This window comes from Magallana gigas, chromosome 8 (assembly GCF_963853765.1).
Source record: "Magallana gigas chromosome 8, xbMagGiga1.1, whole genome shotgun sequence".
NCBI classification, from domain to species: domain Eukaryota; kingdom Metazoa; phylum Mollusca; class Bivalvia; order Ostreida; family Ostreidae; genus Magallana; species Magallana gigas.
The window spans coordinates 24567604-24587947 of record NC_088860.1 but is presented as its reverse complement, the minus strand read 5'-3'; the positions used below and the strand labels follow the sequence as shown (position 1 = coordinate 24587947).

At 33.5% G+C, this 20344-nt stretch overlaps 3 protein-coding genes across 11 annotated transcripts in view; 2 read left to right on the top strand and 1 right to left on the bottom strand.

Moving 5' to 3' along the window:
• Positions 1 to 2016: 2016 nt before the first annotated feature.
• Positions 2017 to 9653, bottom strand: LOC105346631 (melanopsin-A). Its single transcript, XM_011455306.4, has 2 exons — positions 7369 to 9653; positions 2017 to 3738 (listed from the first exon to the last, which is right to left on the bottom strand). The coding sequence occupies exon 1, from the start codon at positions 9406 to 9408 to the stop codon at positions 7384 to 7386; it is 2025 nt and encodes a 674-aa protein (XP_011453608.3). The 5' UTR covers positions 9409 to 9653; the 3' UTR covers positions 2017 to 3738; positions 7369 to 7383.
• A 160-nt stretch (positions 9654 to 9813) lies between these two features.
• LOC105346630 (U6 snRNA-associated Sm-like protein LSm1) lies at positions 9814 to 12681 on the top strand. The gene is made up of 4 exons (XM_011455305.4): positions 9814 to 9969; positions 11362 to 11430; positions 11555 to 11670; positions 12221 to 12681. Exons 1-4 carry the CDS (start codon positions 9924 to 9926, stop codon positions 12389 to 12391), a joined length of 402 nt encoding a protein of 133 aa, XP_011453607.1. The 5' UTR covers positions 9814 to 9923; the 3' UTR covers positions 12392 to 12681.
• Positions 12682 to 14324: 1643 nt separating this feature from the next.
• Positions 14325 to 20344, top strand: part of LOC105346629 (uncharacterized) — a 65956-nt gene continuing 59936 nt past the window's right edge. For 3 of the 9 annotated variants that reach the window (XM_066069683.1, XM_066069681.1, XM_066069682.1), the window contains exon 1: positions 14325 to 14473. The gene's annotated coding sequence lies outside the window, so the exon portion shown is untranslated. The remainder of the gene's footprint in view (positions 14474 to 20344) is intronic. The other 6 variants (XM_066069679.1, XM_066069680.1, XM_066069677.1 and 3 more) reach the window with 2 other exon arrangements.

The window sequence follows — 20344 nt, the reverse complement described above, 5'->3', positions numbered from 1 at the left end:
AATAATAGAAAATAGAAATATAAATGTTGATAGTAAGTGCCTCTGCATTTTGTCGAACAAAATACCAACAATGAGTGAAAGATGATAATTATGAGTATTTACTAAAACGACACCCTCCACCCCCCCCCCCCCTCCCCCACGGGGCCAGTTTATAGGAAATTAGGTTTTTGTGGGAGGGGAGCAAGATGCATATACTAGAACTCTATGGTCTGTATATCCCCCTTCTTCTTTTGTAAACTCATATGCTATACACAGGAGTCTGCAGTTGTAGTTATTGATCTCACTCGATTACTAGAGACCTAAACTATTGAAAAAAAAATATAATTGATTAATTTGTCAAAGTCAAGTTATTATAAAGATCTAATAATTATATTATTGCAGCTTTTGTGATACTACTTATGTAGTATGTACTTATTTCTTTAAAAAAACGAATTTGGTTGTTCTATTTGATTTGGAGCTGCTATAACTTTTTTATAAGACATTTTATTAACCCATGCGGGTCGTATGTTTGTTTGTTTCCCATTTAAGGCTGTCGAAAGTTAATTCTACGTTAAACGGGACCCGCGCACGTGGGTTTAAAAAAAAACAAACCCCTGTTTTAATTTGATTTTTTTTCAAGTTCGGTTATACTAAAATACTGTAATCTATAGAAATTCTAAATGACTATAAATCAAATACTCAATCATCTTCGCTAGCCAAGGCTTTTCGGTCCACTTTGCTTCCCATAAATGGGGAGCAAAGTGTACCGAAAACCCTTGGTTAGCAAAGGTGATACTCAATAGGATTTATCAGGAAAGCTCGCCATTAAAGACAACCTATATTATTTGAACACTCAATGTATTTCTTGTGACTGAATAAAAATCATTTGTTTGAAAATGGTGTTTGTTTTAATTTTATCGCTATCCTTCGAAGATTAGGTATGTTGAAGTGACGTTAAACGTAAAATTAATTCTGGGCGGCCTTAATTGCAAAACTCATTGCGGACGTTCTTTTCAAAACGCACGAGAATTCATAATCATGAAACCATGAATAAGATAAATATCTAACGCGAGCTAGTAACCATTCTCTTGATATATTATTTTTTCAGGTCAAAGTTATTGATCAAGACATAAAAAGTCAGAATGTATTGATCTCTAAGGACGGTGAAAGCTATCGTTTCTCCCATCATACGTCGGGCCATTTGCATTCGATAACTACAAGGTCTTTAGGTTCCGGTTTTGTGCAATTCCGGTTTTGTGCCATACACACATACACACACTTTTCTTTCAAACCACTCAATATCTAGAACCATTTTAACAAGAGCTTGGATTTTGGGTAGTCGTGTCAAACAGCTATGTGACGTAGGCTTGTCTATTTCATTGCTGGTCTTTCAGATATGGTTCTTTGAAATCAACAGGATTTGTCTTGCTTTTGAGCTAAGAATACACAATCGGTATAAATCGCTTAAAACCAGCGTCATTTTAACTTGTTTTGACGCAAGAAATTGACAATTACATGCTACTGAAAGTCCAAGCTCTTGTTAAAATAGTTCTAACATTGTGGGAAGGTAAAACTTTCTTTTTTTTAATGCCTGTTATTTTAAATAAATCGAGTCAGTGATTAAATCAACTAATAGTATTTTATTTCAAAATAATTTTATTGAAAACTTCGTCCATGTGGCATATACAAGCATACGTCACCCACAGTACATACAATAACTAGCTTACCACACATTATTACAAAAATCTATATAAAGAATCTAAATAATACAAATGAAATTAAACTTAATTTTTGCAACAAATAGGATGACGTACAAGTTCTTTCCCTCAACAAGAAACATAAAATATTCCAAAACATAAAGTATTATCCTGAATAAATTTACAAGCGAAGAATAGAAAATTGTATTTCTTGGTATTGGTAAGACTGTGAGCACTTCAAAGTCATCAATAGTTTATGACGTTTACTGTTACACATGGTGGAGGTTAATACTAAGTCTGAATCACACCATTTCACATTTCTCTACACACAATCTGAAATGACACTGATCATTTGTTTTTTGGGGTTTTTTTTTGTCATTATCGGTGTTAAAAAAAAAAAGAAGAAGAAGCTTTAAGACAAACTTACATATCATAAATAACCAGCATCATTTTCTTTGTTATTTAGAACCGAACCCCCCCCCCCCCCCCCCCAAACAACAACAAAAACTTTGAAACGCATTCTATATTAAAATGTCCTACATTAAAATCACCAATCGGTCCCACAAAAAAAGAAAATAAGACTTTTACTATAAACTCAGGTCGGTAATATAATACTGACAACTATAATCATGATTCCTGAGGAACATAAATTCATCTCGTGTCAAAGATTCGTAATACATAGCGTTTTCTAAAATTTACTAGCTTAAAAAAAAGACACCACCCCCCCCCCCAAAAAAAAATCCCAACATAACAACTAATTAAAAGCAAAAATCACACCCTGTGTAATTGAGTACATGTGAAGTAGGGGCAATGTGGATCCTGCCACAAAAAATAATAAACGGGACGCACAAATCAAGCCTGGCTACGGAAATATGCTCATAAAGCGGTCCGCGCGCAGTACGCTCTTCATACATATATAATAACAGTAAGCTTACAAAAATATTAATTCATCTAAATATAACTTTGTAAAAAAAAAAAATTAAGGGACGGTTTCACAATAATTGTGTACATCTGATAAAATACAAAGAGTGGTGTACAGTTGTAAAAGGAAAGGTAATATGCAAATAATGGCACGCACACACATGAAACTAAAATCAATGCGAGATATACAAGAAACATGATATAAGTATCAAGTGGATGGACATCGCCTGGATGATCAGAATCTTCTACATGAATAATTTGTTAAATCAATACAGATTTTTATAGAGTATTATATAACACAGTACCTATATATTAACCTGTACAACACAACACCAAAATAAGAGGAGAATTATTCTCTGGGAAAACAAACATCGAAAGTATGGTTAAATGAATGACAAAATATGTTTCAACCGATAAATATGTTAATGAATAAATTAATTAACAAATAAATAAATAAATAGCAAATATAAACACTGGGTGATATTATCAATAAAAATTGACTTAAAATCTGAGAAAGAGAAAATTTATCAAATGCATCATGACATCAGAATGAATGCGTTAATCGCTTTGCTCGTTAAAAAACCCAAAACATTTCCATCAATACTTACCATGAAAAAGTTTGCTTTTTAAATCTATTTATCGCAGAAATGAGCATAAAAAATCATCTTACAAACATTTAAAAAATCTGTAATATATGGACGAATTGTAAATTATTATTTGTCACCAACAAAGGCTTTCAATAATGCAATGCACCAGGTTTTAAATCATGGACGGAAAAAAACTACGACCAAGAAATGAACTTTGGTACAAATACGTGTACGCCAATTCGTTCTGAATATGAATGGGGAAAAATGAAAAAAAACCAAATTCTTTAACCGATACAACGAACGTGTAATACATGAATATGACAAAATATCATTCTGTTTTTCAAAAGGAAATGGTTTTCAGAAGAAGAAGAAACATTATTTGCGATTGTTCCTTGCAATAATACAGTAGTTTTGGCAGCATGTAGGATGTATACTGATGTAAAGGAAACAGTAGCGTTGATGACGACGACGACTATTGGCCTCGGACTTCGACCTCGGTTAATTGCGATTAAATGCCTTGTACAGTTGAATGGTGTCTGTATACGGCATCATCCCTGGAAATAAAGAGACAAGGAGTGCAGTCTAGATAATTTTTAATGGTTTGTTCGATTCATTTTGCGTTTTCCACGTTTCTGACAAACTTAAACTTCAATGTATGTAGATCACTAACGGAAATAATAAAATTAATATTCTAAAGAGCATGCAAACGTAAATATTAAATTTTAACATTATACACCCTAGTACTGTAAATTCCTAATTAAACGCGAGGAATTAATATCCGCGTAAAATCGCGAGAAGCCCGTCTCGCGAATTTTAAAATCTCGCTTTTAATTTTCAGACATATGTTAACTACATGAAACTATGATAAAATTTCGGCATTCGCGATTTTATGTTCTCGCGATTTGATGGAAAACCGTTGAATCGCGGAATTAAGTACTCGCGTAAAATAAGGAATCTACAGTATCAAGTTTACATGTAGAAAATTCATTATAGTAATGAATAAATGCCAATGCATATTATTAGCAAATTGTACTTTGGGCAGTGTATTACGGGGATTACTTCTTTTATGCAAAATGCAATTCACTCGAAATATTCCTGTTTTAAAGGGAGTGAACATGCGTCGGTGTGCATCATTCCAATGCCAACTATTTTTAAAAAATTCAATGGCAAAACTTCAAAAAAATTTAAACCCTCTTTAAATTGACCGATTTATACTTATTCAAATAAGCACGGTGATTAGGCGCTCTTTAAAACCAAATAACGAGGCAATACATTGCGGGGAATTTGATCACAGACCAAACAAGCCAACTTTTAGAACAAGTATACACTAGGAGTTAAGACAGTGTGAACCCTTAGAGAACACTTCAACATAAGTGTAAATGGGGCTTCCAAGTGTCAGCGTGAAGTCTGACACAGTTCGTAAAACAAATGTTTTTTATACAAGAAATGTTTACCTGTAGGTCACTTCAGTTTCAGTGACAAAGACGATATCAGTGAGGGTTTCCAAACTGTATAGAACTAAGAATAGTCCACTTTCCCCATATTGCCATTCAACTCATACCAAGACCTCCTTTCCCCATATCCCATTCCATTTATAATTTGATATAACAACAAATGAAATTCTTTCGAGTAAAATCGAAATTATTTTATTTGACTGTTGATCATTTTAAGTCTAGAACAGCAGACTGTAAAAAAAGGAAAACAGGAGTACGTGTATGCAGCTGCCAGGGATGGGGCATAGACTTGATTCCTTCATTTCTGCAGTATCCGTCACCTATCATTTGAATTAATTTATCAAAAATTGAATGCTGATATTATTTTAATCCTTAATCATATACAACATATAACTATACAGCCAAATATAACATTATATATATAAAAAAAATAATTAACTAAAGATTATGAATTTTATCATTTGTCTCTTTCAAAACTAATAAAGTTTATGTCACATTCACTTTTTGCTGCAGGTCTGTAGCTACCGGTCTGAAAAAAATCCGGATGGACAACGCTGGGGGTCGCCAGTTATTTTTTTTTCAGACCGAGAGGTACAGACCACAGGTATTTGAAGCTATAATTTTTTCTCAAAATGAAAAAAAATACCCAATACCTAATATAACACAAGGTGTATTATTGGATATAGGGTATTTATTTTTTATAATGAGAAAAATTTATAACATCAGATGCCTAAGCCACAGACCTGCAGTTACAGACTCAAAGATAATTTTTTTTTTTAATTTAGATACGGTATATTGTGTATGTTCATTTTGATGATTAAAAAAAGTTGTATGGTGCATACAAAATCCTAATGCATTATATGTAAAATGAACTAGAAATTTTAATTCTGCCAATTCGGTTTTTCTTACATGTAAAAACCATATAGTTCACTGTTCTAGCTTAGAACATCACATTTACCAATTTTTCATCTATTCAGATCTTTAAAAGTTTATTAAAGTCTTCGTCATAACAGAGGTCATGCTTCAATAGAGAAGTACATTCAAATCCCATTTTCTTTGAGATATAACTTATTGATGTCGGTAATGGTATTAATCAGGAATTTCCTATTCATTACAGCATTGATATACTTTCACTGGAATTAATAATCTTGGCTCACTGCATTCCATTACTAATGCATATATATAATCTAACAGGCCAAGCAGTCCATTTAATTCTAGCTCTGATATATTCAAGTTCTTTGGGAGCTTTGAACCTTGAATCCACCTCCGGCTTCTCTCTATATAATTAACTCCAAGTCTCCACCAACACTGCATACACCGAATGTTTGCAAAAAGAATGCTTTTAATTTACGGGTAGGTTTATTGATTGCCAAGTTCCAGTCTTATGTGAACTGAAGGCCGCTGAACTGATGTTCAGAAAGCATGCTACCGGCAACTGGTACCAATAGAAATGTTCAAATGTTTAAGGCTATATAGCATATATCATCTCAACATATTTCTGTAATTTTTCATTGCAGATTGAAGTGGAGGGTGGTGGGGGGAGGTAGATACCCTGCCCCCCCCCCCCCCCCAAAGATTTGCAACTTTATAAAACTTAAATACAATGTATTGAAAGTAAACTAATGAGAAATAAATCTAGAACCGACCCAACTTTCCACCCCCAACTCCCATATAAAATGGACACTATATTGCTTATAGTTTCTCAGAATATTAATGAATGTATGGATAATGTAAAGACATGTAGGCACCAAGCAAAAAGTCATTTCATTTGCGCTAGCAATTGACTGAAAAGCAAATGTTGACTGTTACATAAGAGAGAAACATATGGATTTTATTGATTTCAAATGTTCACTCTACTTTCAATGAAAAACCGCAAAACCCAATTAAGAGTACCATGATTTATCATTTACAGGTCTGACAACATGAGTTTCATTCCTAATTATCTGTTAAAACAATGATACTACATAGATTTAAGTGCCCTATAAACCAGCTTCACAAGAGTATTGATTGATATAAACATACTTTCATTAAATAGAGTGTATTAATATTTAATGTCATGGAATCCATTTCAATCAATTATTTACATGACTGTTCAGTTAAACTTCTGTATTTCTTGAAATACAATGTAGATGAATTATGTTGAAGCAATTTGAAAGTCACAAGCAGTGGGTAATCACTGTTTTTTTTATTTAGTATTTTGACCTAAATATATCTTAAACCTTCAGATATGATGAAATTTTTCTTATTTCCCTTGAACCTGAGATAAATGGGTTTGACTGTAGTTCATAATACATGTATTTTAGCTATATATACCGCTAATGTATTCAATTTGGTATGGGACACCTCGATGACGCATAAAATTTTATAGCTTCTCTCCCAAAAATGCCATCTAAGAGTGTAGCACAGTGGATTAGTGGATTCACTTCAGATCTGTTACTCATGAGTTCAAATCCCACTGGGGCTTTCAAAATTTTTACCTTTCTAAAAATTTTTTAAAGGTAGTTACGGGGTAAATATTGTAAAATTTGAAAATTCCAAATCGGTGAAAACATTTTATTACAATATACTTTAATCCAAATTAATATCCACGGATGTCCGATATGACCTTAACAAAACATTATACAACATGTATCAATTTCTTCACGGTAAATAGTTTATAGTCAAAAATATGAAAACGATGCATTAAGTTCACTTTTCATTTTAGCATATATACAAGTACATGTAGCTTACCTAGTTTTGATGATTTCACTGTGTTTCTTTTTGACACATCTGAAAATCCTCGGGAACATCTATCAGTTTACAACCACTTGGGGTCATGACCTCTTGGCCTCCATCTCTCGCTGATTCTTGGCTTTCTTTACTCTCAGATCCCAAACTGGGTAACTTGACATATAACTGATGTCTCCCAGCCACTTGGCTCATTTCATTCCCTTTTTCTAACACACTCGGTGGTTCTCCTTGGAAATTGTTCTTGGTTTTCAATGGACTCTGTATCGGCTCCAGTTTATTAGGCCTCTTTAGGTTTAGACTGTCTGTGTTTGAGCAATTTTTCACATCCTTTTCATCATTACTTTCATTGTTATGAAGCTTGAGAATTTCTTTTGGGAGTATTTCTTGGTTATTAATGGTTTCATCACTTTGTTTAGGTATAGACTCACTGGTAATTTCTGAGTCTGGTTGTTGAGGAGACATTTCAGTATCGTGTCCTTCACCGTTCTCTTTTTCTGCTAGTGGTACATTTTCTTTCTCCAGTGTTTGATGGCTTGAGCTTGTGTCTTTTGTTGATGAATTATTATTGCTCATGTCTAATCCGGAATCCGCAGCTGATGTCGCAGTCACTGAGGCTGGTTTTCCTACTTTGTTGTTGGATTTTCCAACTTCAGGGTGTGAACTGCTTCTCTTCTGAAGACTTGGATGGACATCTCCCGATTTCCTGGCTGAGATCGGATGAGACACAGAGAAAGGGTCCATTTCGTTACTGGAGTCATAATCACTTGTTTCATACTCATACCCCTGGAGGTTACCCTGTGATCCCAATACATCACACTTTTTTCCTCGGATTTTAATCTCATCATAATCAGACTCTTCATCCGAACCTGTTTGGATATGTACTCCTCGAGACGTTGCAAAGAGTACAGGGACTTGAAAACCAGAATTATGCACAAATGCCTCCTTCATTTTTTCTTCTTTCACTTGTTTTTTATCATCACTATATTTGAGATCCAACTTTTCAGGACTTGGGGGGTTTTCAACTTTTAACTCCAAGTCTACAATGAGATTAGACTTCCTGCACAGAATGATGTTTTTAAAGAGTTGCCAAAGCTCTTTTTTCCACAGAAGTGCCAAAATAGGCAGAACAAGGACAAATGCAAACCTGATCCAGACCAGACTGACATCAACAGAGTATGAGTTAGGAATTTGAAAACTACTATTGATGTTCAAATCATCACTGTATCGAAACATTCGTATCAACTGAGCACCAATGTAAGGTACTTCCATTATAATCCAAAGAAAAAGAAGAATGCCTGTATATTTTGCACCATTAAGTTCCTTCAATAACTTTGGTTCTTCGACTTCTTTCGAATATTGGTTTTGGCTTCTTATAGCATGGATTGAATGTTCTGAGCATGAAACTTTTATTGCAAGTGTAAAGAAAATGAGTGAAACAATGATGGGAATGAGGAAACATACAAGAGCCATTATTAGGGTGTAAATGATAGACACATTATTTGCCATCATGCACACTTGCACATTTTTGTAAACATCGACATCTATTGCACCAGCTAGCAAGGGAGCACTGAATGAAATGGAGTGTACCCAAGTGTAAATCAACATGATAATGAATCGCGGCATACTCTGAAATTGTTCATATTTATCACTGTGGCGGGTAGCCATCATCCGGTCCAAAGTCATGAACATCAGTCCAAGAATGGTTTCAATCCAAATAAGATTCATGAAAAATGAATTGAGGCGACAAAGGAAGTCTTCGCTGCTCCATGAGACAGATCCAGTGGCAGAGGCCAAAGCAAATGACATGTTAAAGAAACAGTCTAAGCAATTGACAAATGCCAAATTGAGTGAAAACAATTGAAGAGCGGACTTGCGTTGCTTTTTATTGCAGCCCAGTGTTATGATTAACACGACGTTTCCACAGAGTCCAATCACCATGAAAATCACCAAAAACACCAACTTTGCGGAACAGTTATTATCCGTGGAAACTGTACTACTTGCTGTTCCATTTTCCGCTGAACTTGCATTGCTAGCAGCCATCGTCTATGTTTCAATCGATTGTTGGACCTGTTCTAAAGGAGGTTTCTTCCGTTAAAGTCAATATTCAATTTTCCTTTTCTTCATTGCAATGATATATCACTATGATATATCACTAGAGAGTTCACAACAACATTGTAAAAATATCAGTAGGTTCGCGTGTGTTCTCTGACAGGCTACACACTTGGCCTATTTCCCTGCATCGGCGGTTGTTGACATTAGTGCCGGAAATACGTCATAAATATTCTGACCAATCAAATAACTTTCTGCTTTAGATATTTCATTCTTCTTTTATTCTGAATGGAACTACTGTCGATTAAGATTAAATAGTTATATATATAATCATAGAATAAGAAGATACTTATGCTGATTAAACTTTCTTCCATTATTTTTAATTTTAATGCCAAGAACTAGAAAAGATTCAAAACCGAGTAGTATTTGTACGAGTTACCAGAAACCGAATACCCCGACTTTTGGCTAGTTTAGCATGATTTCCAGAGAAATCGTTATTTTCGATAATGAATTACCTTCCAGGAACAGCTAGTTTGGTAGAAGAGATAGACAGTATGTTTTTCGTTATATGTATAACTTGCAACATGTTTTTATGTGCGTGTCAATTGTTTGAACGCACAAAGTGGTATGCCAAAATCGTCCTTGCACAAGAAAATGATCAGTTGGTGCCAAATAAGTGTTCAAAGTATTTGTCACTCATTTCTATCCAGTCAATTACACGGAGTTCATAAAATCAGAGACATAAATATGTTATTTATGTCTCTGATAAAATATTTAATATCAGGTGGTGGCACTGATACCCTGGTAGAAATAGTTAATGTTATATAATAACTATTAAAAATTCCATAAAACCTCCAAACTTCACTTATTTTAATTGAAAAAAGAGATATCACACAAAAATAAGAACAAGATAATTGTTGACATTAATAATCTCTTACAATCGCCACAAAAGATATTTTATATTTTTGGATCAAATGAATTTTGAAGAAACATCATCTATGTATGTCCCAGGTAATAAGTTTTTGTTAATTTTTTGGTAAAATATATTCACATGTCTTTCAGGAAAGAAAATTGAAATTATAATAGAATAGTAATGTTTTCAGGATTAGCTGTCTGATGACACTCTGAGTGTTAGAATGAGTGACTCATTATCCAGTCTCGAAACACCTTGCACAATTTTCAACATCATAAATAACGTGTCGTTTCAATGTTATCATTTGAATGTTACTATCTCAGTGTTACCATCTCAATATTATCAATGGTTTCATCACTGCTATTACTATTAAAGACATTTGCAAGCAAAATCCCCATAGATTTTAGCTATTAAACATGGAGCAATAAGAGAGGGTCTTCAAAACAGATTAATTTGACTTTTTCTGAAACTTGAGTAGAAATATCCTCAGGTAGTGTAGACTCAAGTTTGTTCAAATTATGACCCCTGGGGTTAAGTGGAGCCAAAAATGAAAATTGATTAGGGGTGAATTTCTACTTTTGAATAAATAGAAAAAGATCTTCTAAAATCTTATTCACAAAAACTTAAACAACAAAAGTTGAGAAAAAATTGAAAATCATTTTAAACTACATGTATTTATATTTTGTATTTAAAACTCTAACACTCTAAAGTCTAAAGTTTTTCTGATCAGTTATGGCTATTGTTGCTCAGGTGAGTGATGTGGCCCCTTGGCTTCTTTTTTTTCATTCTAGTCAATGAATGTAGTTAAGACACAAAGGTATTTAGATTTTTCAGAATGTTTGGTAAATAATATGTGAAAACCATGTTTTGGGACAGGCTTTTGTAGAGCTCAAATATTCTTTTCCAAATTCTGGATCAGATAGCTGAATGATGTATGTATACTAGTGTTATCAATGTTTTCAATTATTGATCAATTAAACTTTATTACAAGGTAATTTGGTTCTAATTCAATATGTGCATTCAAATTGTAGAAAAACTTCTTGTTGTGCTCAGAGATGGTAGAACTCTAATAGGATACCTCCGAAGCATTGATCAATTTGGTAAGTCAAGATTATACATGTAGGTCTAGTGTAAATATGGTATACTGAAAACACTTTTGGTCACCATCAAGATTTTTTTCTCTTAAGAATAGAAAAATTTAAAATGTTTTTCCTTTATATTTAGCTAATCTTGTTTTACACCGGACTATTGAAAGAATTCATGTTGGTAAGAAGTATGGAGATATACCAAGAGGAATATTTGTTGTAAGAGGAGAAAATGTAGTTTTGCTTGGAGAAATAGTAAGTGAATAGTACCAGTATATAATTACATTGTAGAAAGAAACAATTTATATTTTTTTCTTGGTTATCAAAGATTTTTCTGAATGTCGTACAGTAGATAAGTGAATAAACATGTAGCTTTATTTTTCAAAACAAAAACTGTAAGTACCATGGAAATAAATAATGGATTACCCGGTATTTAAGAAATAAACAGCAAGTAAAAAGTTCACCGGTATATGAACTTGGTTGATTACTTGATCAAATCCTGTGAAGCCGGAAGAGTTGCAGGGGTCCAGGGTTCGATCCCAGGTCCAGCCATATGTTTTCAATGTACATGTATTTATATGCTCATTCTTCTTTTCCTATTATAATTACATTTAGTGCAGTGACCTGCCCCTGGAACTGATAGGTTTACTTCTGCCAGGGAAGAACCTGGGGTGATCTTCCAGCCAGGGAGGAATAAAGTAGTTTGGGAATATATGGACTGTGGGTATCAGTCTAGGTAGCTCAATGATAGAGCCCCTGACTTGTCTGCTTAAAATATAATGAATATAAATTTTAATTTATTTAGGATTTGGAAAATGAAAATAACCCCCAACTAGAAGAAGTTCCAATCGACGATATTCTGGAAATGCAGCGAGAAGAACAAATACAAAAACAACAGGAAGAGGAGCGCAAGAAAAAGTCCATGCTGGAGCGGGGACTTCAGCCTCATTCTGAACTCCACGATGATCTATTTTAAGATCAGAGGCCGTGGAGTATAAATTACTTGTTGACATTCAAAATAATGTGCTAAACATAGCTTGATTGGGATCTCACAACATTATTTTTGTTTTCAAAGTTCTGACATTGCATGTCAGCTCAAGTTCCTTGAATGTGTTCCTGAGGTAGATTGTGAAAATGTGAAACATTTCTAGTATTGTGGTTCTCATTGAAAGTCAACATTTTGTTGTAAAATGTTCTTCAAATAAATATAAAACTTTTGTAGTTATTCTTATCAAAAATATAAATAAATGCTCAGTTTCACCTATTTTTGAGGATGTTATTTTACTTTAAATTAAAAACCAAATGAAGAACTACAAGTGTATATGCTCACTTGAGCTAAAGGCTAAAGTTTTCTAATAGCATACGTTCATTTCATTAATATCATCATGAGATCAGTTGGCCAATTTCAACCTAGCTTGGCACAAAGCATCTTTGGATACCATTCTTGATGCCCCCTTTAATAATTAAGAAAACATGCAAAAGTCTTATTCTAAAGAACCAGTTACCTGTATTAGATGTATCAAAACTTTAAGAAGCTTCCTGGTGAATTTGACATTGTACAAATTTCGGTCATATTAGGAATTTCAAAGTACACCATATACTAATAAAAGAAAACAAAATTTTACGGTTGGAAATTTTCTTATGAAGAACATGAAGTCTATGAATTGGTTTAAAGATTTAAAAATAAACTTCTAGGTAAGCCATGTCATTACCCCTGTTAAACAAAGAGAGAGAGAGAGAGAGCTGGGAAAATATGTCATGTTCCAATGCTAATTCACAAACAAACGAATGACCCATGGGTCACATCGCAAGGTTAGATTGAAACATTGTTATATTTAGGTGGGAATGCGCGTATCCAGAAAGTTTTCCGGGGGTGGGAAGGGGGTCCGAGAGAAAATTGTGTTTGCCAGGAAAGGGGAGGCATATTTTCGATAATTTTACTCTATGAATTTAAAATAATCAAATTTTCCAGGGGGAGCACTCTCCCCCGACACCCCCATCCATAGAGTCTTGCATGGTGGGAACTGGGAAGTGTGGTTTATGAGCGTTATGTTTTTTAAGTTTCCGTGAAAACATTCCTGATGGGGCACCTTTAAGCACGTCTACTATCATATGAATTGTACATGCAATTAGTTTTATGTTCCCCACAAAAATGAAGGAGTTTAATTGTGCTTAGACTTACTGTATTAAAAAAAACCAAGAATTTGATTTTTGAAAGACTTCAAAAAATAGCATACAGACACCACACGTACCGTGTAGATTGATTTTTTTTTAAAGTCATATATTTTTTAGGAGTTATAGTTCTTATGTCATCCTTTGATGTTTCTCAATATCGAAGGAAAGGAGATGAAAAATGAAAAATACAATTAAAAAAATATACAATACAGATGGGATATGATAGTTCCCAAATACAAATAAAGTTAACAAAAAAATGTGTAAAATGATATCATTTTATGAAAATTATAAATTACCAATATTGTTAATTTTGATGTTCCAATGAACATAGAAAAAATTCCCTATCTTTTAATGAGAGTATATAAAGAATTTAAAATTGATGAAATATGTTTTTTATTTTCTTTACGTACTGTAAATGTGTTGTGAGAATAAAATTATGTTAATACTTGTTGATCTACCTCATTTCTTTATATGCTCATTATTTGTTTTTAAAGGACACTAAAACTGGAAAAAAAACCCAGAAGAATAAATCAATAAAAAGAACTGCATTCTCCATTACATGGAATGATATTGATAGTTTGAAATCCACATCACATTCCTTTGTACGCTGCAGCAAGTTGGTAGAAAAAAACCCTTATATACCCGTATTGCAAAATAACGTTACGTTTCACGGAACATCAATAATGACTTATTTTAATACCGTGAATGTGCAATCATTCGTAACGGCCATTTAAACGTTTAAAGAGTGGTGTAAGATTTTTGTGAGAGAGTCCAGTGGTGTCGGAACAGAAGCAGACATAGACAGTGGTTGTTTACATCAATTTTTCAGTTTATTGATTTTTTTATTTCGGATTTACCGGAATCGGAGGTTGCACCATCACAGGTATGATGAATTCGTTCAAACACGTTTGCATGGCTAGCATCAATTCGTCTAACAGTCTTAGTCAGTCATCGACATACATTAGCAGCATTTAGCTGTGTTAAAGCTACACGTATATAAAAGGTATAAGATAATTTGTCTATCCATAGAGAGTTCTTTTGACGTAACACTCAATACTCTGACATTTTTTATGTTTAAAATTTATTTAATTACCCGGATTAGCCCGGTATTGTGGTCAGTGAGCCACAATTATGTTTTGTTGTTCCATATCCACTATGTAAGATAATCTGTCCATCACAGTGACAGGAACTTTTGTTTTGGACGTCTAAGCCAATGTTACCCGGATATCTCGTTTGCGATGAATTAAGGTCAGACGACACGTTCCTCAATTTTATATAACTTTTTCCAGGAATTTGTTGATGGTTTACTACTATTTTGACAAGCTTTCTTGCAAAAAATTAGGGTACCTTACCAGGCATTTCTGCAAAATACTAGAGTATGCAAATTCCTATATAATCTTCTTGGAAATACACTTGAATTGCTGAAATAAAAATAAATACATATACAGCACAGCAAAATTCACTATATAGGAACTCTATCTCGGCCGGACAGGGGATTTGAACTCACGACCTCAAGAACATATACATTGAACGCTTCTGGCAGTGGGCGGCCACGGTTCTAACCACTTGGCCATCTAGACACATAACCACATCTAATTAAATTTTAATCTTTTTTAAAATAATTATAAAATTAAATTTTTTCATTGGAACTCTCTATTACGAGGAGATACAAAAAAGATTCTCGAGGAACGTGTCGTCTGACCTTAAGCACGAATGGCATAAAATGAAATGCTAATTAAGTAAAACTACTGTTATTATAATCTAAAGAACTGCCGGTTAAAGATATTGTGAAATGTACGGGATGTTTTCCGGCAACGCTTTCACTTTTTAGTGCGAAAAGAATGCTATACAAAACCAAGCAACCTTGTAACCCATTGACCACATTACACGGATTTATTAATTAAGGTGAAAAAGATAATTGTATATGGCGACCCCTACAGCATGGGGTCAACGTAAACAAGAAACTCTGTGGATATAAATCTTGTGAATGTTTTCATTTGGTTTATCATCTTTTTAAATTTAAAATAACCAATTTTGCATACTAGCTATAGATATAGTTCGTGATCCATCCTGGATTCCAAACTGATGAGTAATGCCCACGAAGTCTGAAGCACCCAAAGTCATAGTGTCATTGCCTGGTCATATAAAAGAGATGACGGTGAAAAAACCCGGATCAAATTAATACATCTCGTGTAAAACCATGAAATCTTAGATCCCGCTTTCTGACGATGTTCGACGTCAGTTTTTGGGTCTCAATCTCATAACTGTTTAATCTTTTTGATCTCAGGAATCTTGATGGGCAATTTAGTCTTTACACGATTTTGTGTCTACAGAGCGCAAAGTCCTACCTTTCCAATTTTGTAGGGCATCCTATGCCATCATTATGTTATCTGACGAATCATCTTTTATGCTTCTTCTTCCATTAATGAACATGGCTTCATTTTTAAGGTAAAACCACGTGGATGCTCTCGATCGTGTTTTAAAAACTGGATAAAACATGGTCCCTCTATTTTTCAGACCTCTTCGTTTCAAACATCAAAAGAGTTCTATTTATGCTCAGTTTAGTAGTATATTATATATTCGTGGAGGTTGAGGTTACTAAAGCACGGTCTAGCTCAAAATTCTATACACTGGCGAAGTTGTTATGGAAAAATGTTCTATTGGTAATGCTAGTTAGATGAAAACACTGCATAAGTTAAAATTCCATCAGTGGACCCCAAAAGACATAAAATGTTTCACCAATTAAGGCGGTATTGGACACCTCCATTTTGTGACGTATATTATTTATCGGATCACTACGAACCTGTTAATCATTATTTCGAATACCGCTGGAGATTTTAAAATTTGTATTTTCCTAAAAATTTTAAAAACGTATTTTTTGGATGAATATTGTAAAATTTGAAAATTCGAAACCAGTTAAAGTAATTTAATTATGATGTACTTTAATCCACATTAATATCGATAGATAACAGGCTATACAATAATAATACTACAAATTATGCTTAAATAATACAGTTGGAGAGAACGAGAGTTTGAGTTTATGACGTATACACAACATACATGTACATTTACATGTGTGAAGAATAAGTATGATTCGTGTTACCACAAAAAGTTCCTATATATACATACCTCCCATCTTTTTTTATGAAAGCTGCAATCAGATATTCACGCAAAAATAATAATTAACAAATTTTATTTTATTGTGTCTGCTGATCATAAACAATTCTTGTAAAATTACCATTCCAATCAAAATCACACAAATGTTTATGAACGCATGGCAAATAATGCACCAGTAGAACTCCCTGTTAAATAATGAGATATTTATAAATGATTATTGCATAATAATATTCTATGGGTTAAAAAAAATAAAATCGGCAAAGTAATAGAACATAGATCAACCTTAAGATTTTAATATTTTTCTCAAACGAATAAATGATTTCAGATAAAGAGAAGGCGTGTTTAGACAATATTACCCAGTCTTTTGATGAAAAAAAAATTTAAAGCCGTAGATATTTTTATTTTTTAAAATTCAAACTAAGCTATCTGGAATTATTCGAAAAACATTTTTTTTTATATTTTAAATACCACCTGTTTTGTTCTGTAGTAGACTGTCTTCATTGATAAATAAAAAGGAAAAACATACAAAACGACGTCCCTTTGGCACAAAAAAAACTAACCATGCATCAAACGTGAAGAATGCATTGTAGTATTCATTCTACTTAAAACAGCCTAAGAGAGTTAAATATGTAGGACGCTACGCGAAATAGGATATTTATCCCCCAATATGCTGGAAAACTACATCGTTGAGGTTACCTAAAAGCGATGTTTTTCTTTTTTATGGGGAATTTGGAAATATAGATTAACCCAGTAATCGAAGTTTGCTGTTGACATAAATTTGTTCAGATAATTTTATAGCGCAACTTAAAGAGGCTGGATAGTTAACAAACTAACCACCAGAAATATGTAATATTTCAAGACATGATTTGTTAAGCTATAAACTATTATTTGATAAAGAAAAAATCTTTAAATATTTTACCTTTTGAATTTGGGTATTTTCTATATTTTTATCTAGAGCATTTCTTCTAAAGGAGATAAATACAGTCTAAAATGGCCACCACCATTGAGTTTTCTTTATATACACTGTTTTAATCAAAATGATGATTATCATATATAAGACCATGTTTATTAAAACAAAAGATAATTGATGATCATCATCATCATGATGTCAATTAGTAAACAGGCACTACAAAGTTCATTTTATTAAAAAAAGTTTCAAAACAAGATATTCCTAAAAGTCAAAGCACACGTTTTATTCTGATTAGATTCAGAAAAACATTATTATCTCTTAATACTTTATATATCATAATACTATTTTGAAATTTCTCCATCTTCACTCTTATTACGAGATCTTGACGAGAAACAATACCAATATATAGAAACTATAATTATAAGATATCGTGATTATATGTGCGTAGTATTCATATCTATAGGTGGTAAACCAGTGTTATTTATTAAATCTAAGGACACAACCGTCATTTGAATAATTCATTGTATGCCCGCGATCTCAACCGATCCCGCCATGAAATGTGAGAAAATGAAGCTGGAATGTTGTTGACGATTACAGCTGATTTCAGCATGGGATTTGGCCATTGATTTGTCTCGACGATTTACTTTAATGCGTATATGATCACAAAAATTCAGATGATAAAGAGTGAAAATTAACTAGAATTTTATTGAGCAACTGAATATACTGGTACATCTTCGCTAGCCAATGGTTTTCGGTCCACTCCGCTCCTCATATTGGGAGCGGAGTGGACTGAAAACCATTGGCTAGCGAAGATGCTGAATTTACAAAAGAGTTTAATTAGAGAGAGAGAGAATTTACCAAAAAAAAAAATTAATTAGAGAGAGAGAATTTACAAAAAAGTCAATGAGAGAGAGAGAGAGAGAGAGAGAGAGAGAGAGGTTTGCCAAATTTCTAACAGGCATACCTCAATCACCCTTCGCTATCAGGAAACATTCGAATTTAATATATCCAGTTTCATTCAAATGATTTAAAGCGACAGACGCTCAAATCGATATCGATGCCATAATCATTTAAATTTTGTAAAGAAGTAGCCCATAAGCTTTCTTTCTGCATAAACTATCAACAACAATTTCTAATGGAGTTTTTCCACATTAACCGGCGACGAGTTGTGAATGCATTTAGCAGCTTTTCCATGACTAGCTAGAATAACAAGTAAACATGTACGTAAGGTTGTACCACTGTATAATGGGAAATATTCAACTCCGTTTTAATTTTGACCCTTTCGCCCTCGTTTTGAGCGAGTGAATTTAGGAGACTTGGCGAATTCCAATGTTTATTATTATCTCTCTTTAACCACAGCTGTATCTGGGCGAATTCAAGACGGTGGGACAAAACTGTTTGGAAATGTAGAAGGGCGAAAATTACACGGGGCGAAAACAACCCTGTATACAGTAAATAATAATACAGAGCAGTTACATAGGCTCTAGCATTGGAAAAGATCATTGACCAATTTCTGCCTTCCGTTCGATTGTCATTTGACATGTGAGATAGGCCACTTTCCTTATACATAATATAACTATTAAAGAGAAGGTTTCCTTTTACTTGTATTGAGGTTTAGGCATGTAAACTTGCAAATGGTAGCTGCAATTAAACGACCTATTACATTGCATGATCAACGCAACAACATTAGATTTCAACAATAAGAACGGACATTTAACAAGATCTCAAATCGTGAGTGAAAACAAATTCATCAGAAATAAAATAATAAGCGCATTAATCACAATTTTGAAAAAAAAAATTCTGATTCGTTTTTATGATGTATTATGATCGTTCCTATAAAAAAGTGTCAAAAATAATATTTCACTCCATTCGTCGATGTCTCCGATATGACCCTGTTTTCTTACGAGTTTGATTTGGGTTTCTTTTACGAATAGTACTTATAACCCCACAGGATAAGCTCTTACCCTGGACACACCCATATAACTTTGAGGGGGGGGGGGAGGGGTGGTGTATACTCTCATAAATTATCTTTTACAACCATGTGGTAAATGTAGACTTTCTCTACTTATACATTTGTCACTGGAGCGTTCTATTGAAATTTTGTCACGAATTAAAGCTAAAAAACAAACAGAGGCATTGATATATGTGTAAAAAGGGAACAGAGATTTAATCTGTGCTCAGGCGCTGACCCCCCAGTCTATGGCTTCCTTTGTACATAGAGTGCATTCTTTACATGGAAGAAGTTGTGATGAAAAGGATATATGTAGTATTGAAATACCCAAGGCACACTGAGATATACCGTATAATATTTTCCTTTAAACTTGATCATGAAATCAACGAAAATGTGACATTGTCACCCAGAGTTTACAGGTACATATTGCGAAATCGAGGGCAATGATGACTTGCATACAATAAAAAACCTGATTTTTTTTTTACCTGTAAAACCCAATAAGCTAGGTGCACTCTAGAAATCTTTTATCTTATGAAGAGATTCAACATATCTTGTATAAAGAACTCGGTCCACAGTATGTCCCATGTGGCCGAGTAAATTTGAAAAAATTAATTACACGAAGATTTAGAACATTTTTAAGGGAATATTAGTAGTAGAAAATATAAATTTTTAGTCAACGGCAATATGTCTTGAGAAATCTTGATGACGAAATGCTGAAGATGTTGATGAGTGTATAGAAATGAACGGCATTGTATTTAGAGAATCTACAATGAAAA